At 49.0% G+C, this 7,500-nt stretch overlaps 1 protein-coding gene across 5 annotated transcripts in view; it reads right to left on the bottom strand.

The window, feature by feature from the left end:
• dip2a (disco-interacting protein 2 homolog A) overlaps positions 1-7,500 on the bottom strand; it is a gene marked incomplete at its 5' end in the record, with an annotated part of 83,298 nt that overhangs the window by 2,474 nt on the left and 73,324 nt on the right. For 3 of the 5 annotated variants that reach the window (XM_080537195.1, XM_080537192.1, XM_080537194.1), the window contains 4 exons: positions 49-106; positions 1,229-1,290; positions 6,476-6,505; positions 7,000-7,170. In XM_080537195.1, the coding sequence (XP_080393321.1) occupies positions 49-106; positions 1,229-1,290; positions 6,476-6,505; positions 7,000-7,170 (321 nt within the window). The remainder of the gene's footprint in view (positions 1-48; positions 107-1,228; positions 1,291-6,475; positions 6,506-6,999; positions 7,171-7,500) is intronic. The other 2 variants (XM_080537191.1, XM_080537193.1) reach the window with 1 other exon arrangement.

Below are 7,500 nucleotides of genomic sequence, written 5' to 3'. Positions count from 1 at the left end.
GTAGAAGGTCTCTGAGGTAGAAGGCCTCTGAGGTAGAAGGTTCCTTACCTTCCCAGACTCCATCAGCGGGAGGCTGTGTGGCGAGCCCCTCTCTACCAGACGCACCCTGGAGCAGAACAACACACGCTGGTTAGGGTCTCATCGGTCCACTCTGAATGAATATGTTTGATATTTTAGCATTCTGTGAATTTATTCTTTATTTTCATGTAAACTGTTATATGTTTTTTGATATCTTGGCCAGGACGTTCTTGTAAAAATACATTTAATCCAGTTGAGTCACTTTGCGAACCGAACCTTTTAGCGAGAGAGAGCGTGACAGAGAGAGAGAGAGAGAGAGACAGAGGGAGAGAGAGACAGAGAGAGAGAGAGACAGACAGAGAAACAGAGAGAGAGACAGTCAGAGAGAGAGAGACAGACAGAGAGAGAGAGACAGAGACAGACAGACAGAGAGACAGAGAGAGACACACAGAGAGAGAGAGAGAGAGAGAGAGAGAGAGAGACAGTGAGAGAGACAGAATGAGACAGACAGAGAGTGACAGAGAGAGACTGAGCGAGAGCGATAGAGAAAGAGAGAGAGAGTCAGACAGAGAGACAGATAGAGAGTGAGAGACAGACAGAGAGAGACAGAGAGCGAGAGAGACAGAGAGACAGAGAGACAGAGAGAGACAGAGAGAGAGAGACAGAGAGAGAAAGAGAGACAGACAGAGAGAGAGACAGATAGAGAGACAGACAGACAAAGAGACAGACAGAGAGTGAGAGAGAGACAGACAAAGAGAGAGAGACAGAGAGAGTGACAGAGATAAACAGAGAGAGAGAGAGACAGAGAGACAGACAGACAGACAAAGAGACAGACAGAGAGAGAGACAGACAGAGAGACAGACAGACAAAGAGACAGACAGGCAGAGAGAGAGAGAGAGAGAGAGAGAGAGACAGAGAGACAGAGAGAGAGAGAGAGAGAGACAGACAGACAGACAAAGAGATAGACAGAGAGAGAGACAGACAGAGAGACAGACAGACAGAGAGACAGAGATAAACAGAGAGAGAGAGAGAGAGACAGACAGACAGACAGACAAAGAGACAGACAGAGAGAGAGACAGACAGACAAAGAGACAGACAGAGAGAGAGACAGACAGAGAGACAGACAGACAAAGAGACAGACAGGCAGAGAGAGAGAGAGAGAGAGAGAGAGCTGGTCCTGGGTCAGGGGTAGTGGTGTGGAGCCTCCTACCTGTCATGCCTCAGGGCTCTCATGTCCAGGTACACGGTGGTGGGGTCCGGTCCTGCTGTGCCCTGGAGGGAGACAGAGAGACAGGCCCAGGGTCAGAACCATACACATCACAACCATACACATCACAACCATACACATCACAACCATACACATCTGGGCCCAACTGTTCAAAACATTTAAGAAAGATCCTGATTCTTTTTTCTCTGATCCAGGATCAGATGGAGCTGGCTGATTTCCTCTACACGACTCAAAATCAGCCAGATAGATCTGATCCTGGATAGCAAAAAATAATCAGGATCATTCTGATCCAGATTAAACGTTCTGAATACACTGGGCCCTGGACACACTGTAATTTGTAATGTAATGTAACATTAACTATTATCCTTGCATTACGATGGACACAATTCAATTTAATGAGTGATGTTTTTGCTTTTTTGCTAATTTTAAGAGCGTCATAGCAAAAGATGTGACATGAGGTATTTCTGTGTTCCAATTTTAATACATTTGACGAAATTTAGAAAAACTTGTTTTCACTTTGTCATTATGGGGGTATTGTGTTTTTCGATTGATGCCAATTCTTACTTATTTAATCAACTTTAACCTTAAATTGAGTCTATAACACAACAAAATGTGGAAAAAGTGAAGGGGTGTGTTGACTTTCGACAGCCACTGTATATTGGGCCCTGGCCGGCCTGTCGACTCAATAAGATGGACACTACACTCTCTCCAAGCAGTGTTGCCAACTCCTCTGTAATGGAAGTAGCTGTTGGCTCTCCCGAAAGTAGCTAGATGACGTAATCAACTAATTTGCATAATATGCAATTCTGAAAGGCTAAATTATTTTTAAAAAGGCTGAGCAGGTTTACAAACTAACTTAAAGCACTTTGAGCTGCAACGTTTGCAGGAAAAGCGCTATACAAATAAAGTTATAATTATAATTATTATTTATGTATTTACAAATTTGATTATTATAATTTTTTGCTCTAAGTTTTGACTGAGCCATTATGGTTAATGAGCTGAGCTATGATAGCTAGATAAGCTGACTGAGAGGGTGCGATTGACTGACTAGACAGAGTGAACCGTTTGAGGGGATCCTCGCTGTAGGCTAACCTCGCGTCACCGGGCTCTCTCCGGGGAGACTGTAGGTCTACTCGTCTCTCGTGAGCTCGGTTGTAACGTGAATCGCGGAACACGGGATGTGTTAGATGCTTTACAGTAATTCCCCGAATTACTAGAAAAAGTAGCTAGATTTGTCGCTGGTCGCTTTTGATGAATTAAGTCGCCAAGGGAGTCTGGAAAGTTGCCAGATATAGCGACAAAGTCGGTAAGTTGGCAACACTCTCTCCAAGGCTGGGAAGAGCAGGAGACGCCGCTCAGGGCATAGTTCAGATAACGGCTAAATGAATGTTGCTAAACACAACGTTGTCACAGCAGTACAACACCGCAGCCTTGAAACCCCAGAGCTCAAACTTCGCTTTGGACATTTGGTTTGTAGCCAGAGGCCTTCATTCAACACTTTCCAGGAAATATGTTGATTATAATACATCGTAATGTGACGGTGGGTGGGTCATGTCCGCATTAATATAACATCACCGTTGGCACGACACGTTTGTCTTTTGTCACAAGTAGAACACCTCTAGAAATATGCACATACGTGGTCGAAGCGCCAACATTTTCCTTAAGCATTGCTTCTGAGGAGGAGTCAGAGCACAAGGCAGCTAGGAGCACAGCCCCAGCCGTAGCCTCAGCCCCCCAGCCGTAGCCTCAGCCCCCCAGCCGTAGCCTCAGCCCCCCAGCCGTAGCCTCAGCCCCCCAGCCCCCCCAGCCCCAGACCCAGCCTCAGCCTCTGCATCAGCCTCAGCCCCACCCTGGGGAAGGAGGGCGGGGGGGCGGGGGGGGGGAGTCTGAGTGGCCAACCAAACTGGGGTTCATCAGCACATCCAGGCAGCGCAAGCACAAGGAGCAGCAGCAAAATCAAACACTGGTCAGATCTGACACAGGTACTGTCATGTACTTGGTATCCGAATTATGAATTAAAATATATTTAAAAAAAATATATAAATTGTTTTCTACCACCATGTTGGTATGATGGCTCAGGACACACAAAGTAGGACAAAACACTTCGTATAATTGTTCGCGTTCGTCTGGTAACGTTAACCCCTGCTGTTAAAACACGCTCGGGTAGGAGTCATAACAGACTACAGTGAATGACATCATCAACCGTCATCAACTCACCAACTGCCAAACAGTTCCAGAACACTCACCACCTAGAGTGCCAAGTGTTCTATGTGTTATCTGCCTAGCAACAACACTCTGATTAATGTGCTGGGGTGGCTGTGTCTCAGGAGGTAGAGCCGCCGTCTAATGAACGCAAAGTCGGCAGTTCGGCGGTTCGATCCCCGGCTGGCCATGTGTTGAGGTGTCCTGGGACAAGACACTGAACCCGAATGAGCGCCTTGCAGGGTAGCTTCCCGCCATTGGTGTGTGAATGTGTGTGTGAATGGGTGAATGAGAGGCCATTTTAAAGTGCTTTAGAATAAGGCGCTATATAAGTCAGTCCATTTAGCAGGTGACTATCTACAAACACCAGGAGAGACCAAATTGTAATTACACAGATTGTAATCACAAACAAAGCTGAAGATCGCACAAGACAGCAGACCTCTCAGGACCTTACTACCTCGACTCATCAAACAACGACATCCCTCAAACACAGCAGGTGCAGCGCTCCTGGGTGGCATAGCTCACTAAGGTGCATGCCGTGTAATCGCAGGGTCCCTGGTTCGATTGCGGCCATCGACCTATCCTGCATGTCATCCCTCCTCTCTCTCTCACCCATCCTTGCTGTCAAATCTCTACTGTCTCTATCCTCCTCTCTCTCACCCACCCATCCTTCCTGTCAATCTCTACTGTGTCTACCCTCCTCTCTCTCTCACCCATCCTTCCTGTCAATCTCTACTGTCTATCCTCCTGTCTCTCTCACCCATCCTTCCTGTCAGTCTCTACTGTCTCTATCCTCCTCTCTCTCTCTCACCCATCCTTCCTGTCAATCTCTACTGTCTCTATCCTCCTCTCTCTCACCCACCCATCCTTCCTGTCAATCTCTACTGTCTCTATCCTCCTCTCTCTCACCCATCCTTCCTGTCAGTCTCTACTGTCTCTATCCTCCTCTCTCTCACCAATCCTTCCTGTCAGTCTCTACTGTCTCTATCCTCCTCTCTCTCTCACCCATCCTTCCTGTCAATCTCTACTGTCTCTATCCTCCTCTCTCTCTCACCCATCCTTCCTGTCAGTCTCTACTGTCTCTATCCTCCTCTCTCTCTCACCCATCCTTCCTGTCAATCTCTACTGTCTCTATCCTCCTCTCTCTCACCCATCCTCCCATCCTCTCACCCATCCTTCCTGTCAATCTCTACTGTCTCTATCCCAATAAAGCAGAAAAGCCTAAAGAGTCAAGCCTCTCCTGAAGAAACCAACCCTCAACCCGTCCTCTGTCCACAACTACAGACCGGTATCCCTTCTCTCGTTCCCTTCCAAAACCCTTGAACGTGCCATACTAAACAACTCACTGACTACCTCCAGAAGATGGAACATCTGGACCCCCACCAATCCGGCTTCAACGCTGGGCACTCCACCGAGACTGCTCTCCTTGCTGTCACGGAGGCCCTCTGTTCTCATTAACCTGGACCTGTCTGCTGCCTTCGACACAGTCAACCACCAGATCCTTCTCTCCATCCTCTCCATCCTCTCCATCCAGAACTGGGCATCTCTGGCACTGCACACTCCTGGTTTGCTTCCTACCTGGCGGGTCGCTCCTACCAGGTGACCTGGAGAGAATCGTTGTCTTCTCCACGAACCCTCACTACTGGGGTACCCCAGGGTTCTGTCCTAGGGCCCCTACTGTTCTCCCTCTATATCACGTCTCTTGGCTCGGTAATCTCCTCACATGGGTTCTCCTACCACAGCTACACAGATGCCACTCAACTCTTCCTGTCCTTCCCCCCCTCTGACCTATATGTGGCAACACGTGTCTCTGCATGTCTCACTGACATCTCTACATGGATGTCAGCCCACCATCTCAAGTTCAACCTTAACAACACTGAGCTACTCTTCATCCCTGGGAAAGCTCTCCAATACTTCTCAGTGGAGAACTCTACTGTAACCCCCTCCCAGACAGCCAAGAACCTTGGAGTGATCCTGGACAACCGCCTATCCTGTGCGGAGAACATCGCAGCGACAGCACGCTCCTGCAGATTCTTCCTTTAAAACCTCAGAAGGATACGACCATTCCTCACCAGAGAAGCAGCGCAACTCCTGACCCAGTCACTGGTCATCTTCCGCCTTGACTACTGCAATGCACTCCTGGCCGGGCTCCCCACCTCCGCCATCAGACCTCTGCAGCTCATCCAGAATGCTGCTGCCCGTCTGGTGTTTAACCTCCCCAAATGTTCTCATGTCACCCCCCTCCTTCGCACCCTTCACTGGCTCCCGATAGCAGCTCGCATCAGATTCAAGACCCTGGTGCTCGCCTACCAGGCAGCAAAATGGACAGCCCCTGCATACCTGCAGGCAATGATCACCCCCCAAACCTTAGCCCGTGCACTCCGCTTCTCCACCTCTGCTGGCTGACCGGCCCCACCACCTCTACACCAACGCGGCAGTCGCGCTGCCCGGCCACGTCTCTTCACTACACTGACCCCCCGCTGGTGGAATGAGCTTCCCACGGCTGTCAGAACTGCAGAGTCACTACTCATCTTCCGTTCCCGAGACTGAAGACCTCCATCTCTTCAGGTTACACCTTAACTGCTCCTCCTTCTTCTTCTAGCACGACTGCCAATGGCCCCGGGCCTGAGCTAGATTACTCTTCCTGCTACGACTGGTGGATTGATGATTCACTTGCTTAGTCAAATGCATCGATTGTAAGTTGATTTGGAATAAGGCGTCTACTAAATGCCAAAAATGTAAATGTGAATAGCTCTAAAAACATAATTAAAAAAATACAAAATAAACAGCAGATGCATTAAGATCGCAGCTGGACTGTATGTATTTTTTCTGAATGAGGAGAGATCTGAGATGAAGGCACAGAAGCACCTTTGGGAGGTCATGCACGGTAACTATGACAACACAACACAAACCCAGCAGCAGGTAGCTAGCTGATAGCATTAGCGACGGCGCAGTAACGGCTAAGCCCCTCCCCCCCCCGCCCCACCCCACTCCCTGATTGGTCCAGCCCCGGGGGGCTCACGGTACCTGCTCAGCCAGTCTCCCTAGCCTGTTGGGCTGACGAGAGAGAGGGAGGGAGAGACACACACACACACACACACACACACACAGACACACACACACACACACACACACACACACAGACAGACAGAGCCACATAAAGATATACACGCACGCACACGCACACACACGTACACACACACACACAAAGTATGAAAAGATGACTAGGAATAGAAGAACAGACTAAATGAAAAAGAACAATGAGGAAAATTCAAAGAGAGAGACAGAGACAGAGAGAGAGAGAGAGAAAGAGAGAGAGAGAGAGAGAGACAGTTTGTCTAAAACACTGTAGTCATAAACCGACCAAGATGATGAGGATCAGGATGGATCAATCAAATCAGACCTCAGTTCATCTTTGTTACTGTATCAATCTGACCTGCATCCCCCTCCCCCCACCCGCCCCATCCTACCCCGCCCCCCCTCCCCCCAGACAGACGGCTATACCCCCCCCCCCCCCAACTGCAGAGACGGCTATACCGCCCCCCCCTCACCTGCAGACAGACGGCCACGTTGACCCTGCAGCCGAAGGTGGTGCTGACGGCGCGGGCGGAGAGGCCGAGGTCCTTGAAGATCTTGGAGAAGCTCTGGGTCAGGGCGATGCGGGGCCGCTCCTCCGCCACCACCATGCACGTACGCACGCACGACAGGTTCACATTACGCAGCTGCACCACACACACACACACACACACACACACACACGGACAGACACAGACACACACGGACACGGACAGGCACACACACACGAACACACAGAAGAAATTATTAATGTTTTCCGTTTTTTTTATATTACGAAAGTTGAATTGTTGAAGAGCCCACTTGATATAACAAACAACAGTTTCAGGATCACTAAATACTTAGAATTTGTGAATTGGATTCACTGTCTCGTTTGCCGTAGGCTACTGGGTAAGTGATACATGGCTTGTAAACAAACGTACGTTTTAAGATGTGCTCTAAAGCTGTGTGATCATCTAGTTATGTGTAGTTATGTGTGC

The sequence above is a fragment of the Nansenia antarctica genome (assembly GCF_963989245.1).
Source record: "Nansenia antarctica genome assembly, chromosome: 7".
Classification (NCBI taxonomy): Eukaryota; Metazoa; Chordata; class Actinopteri; order Argentiniformes; family Microstomatidae; genus Nansenia; species Nansenia antarctica.
The sequence above is the reverse complement of the archived record's forward strand: the minus strand, read 5'-3'. Positions and strand labels throughout refer to the sequence as shown.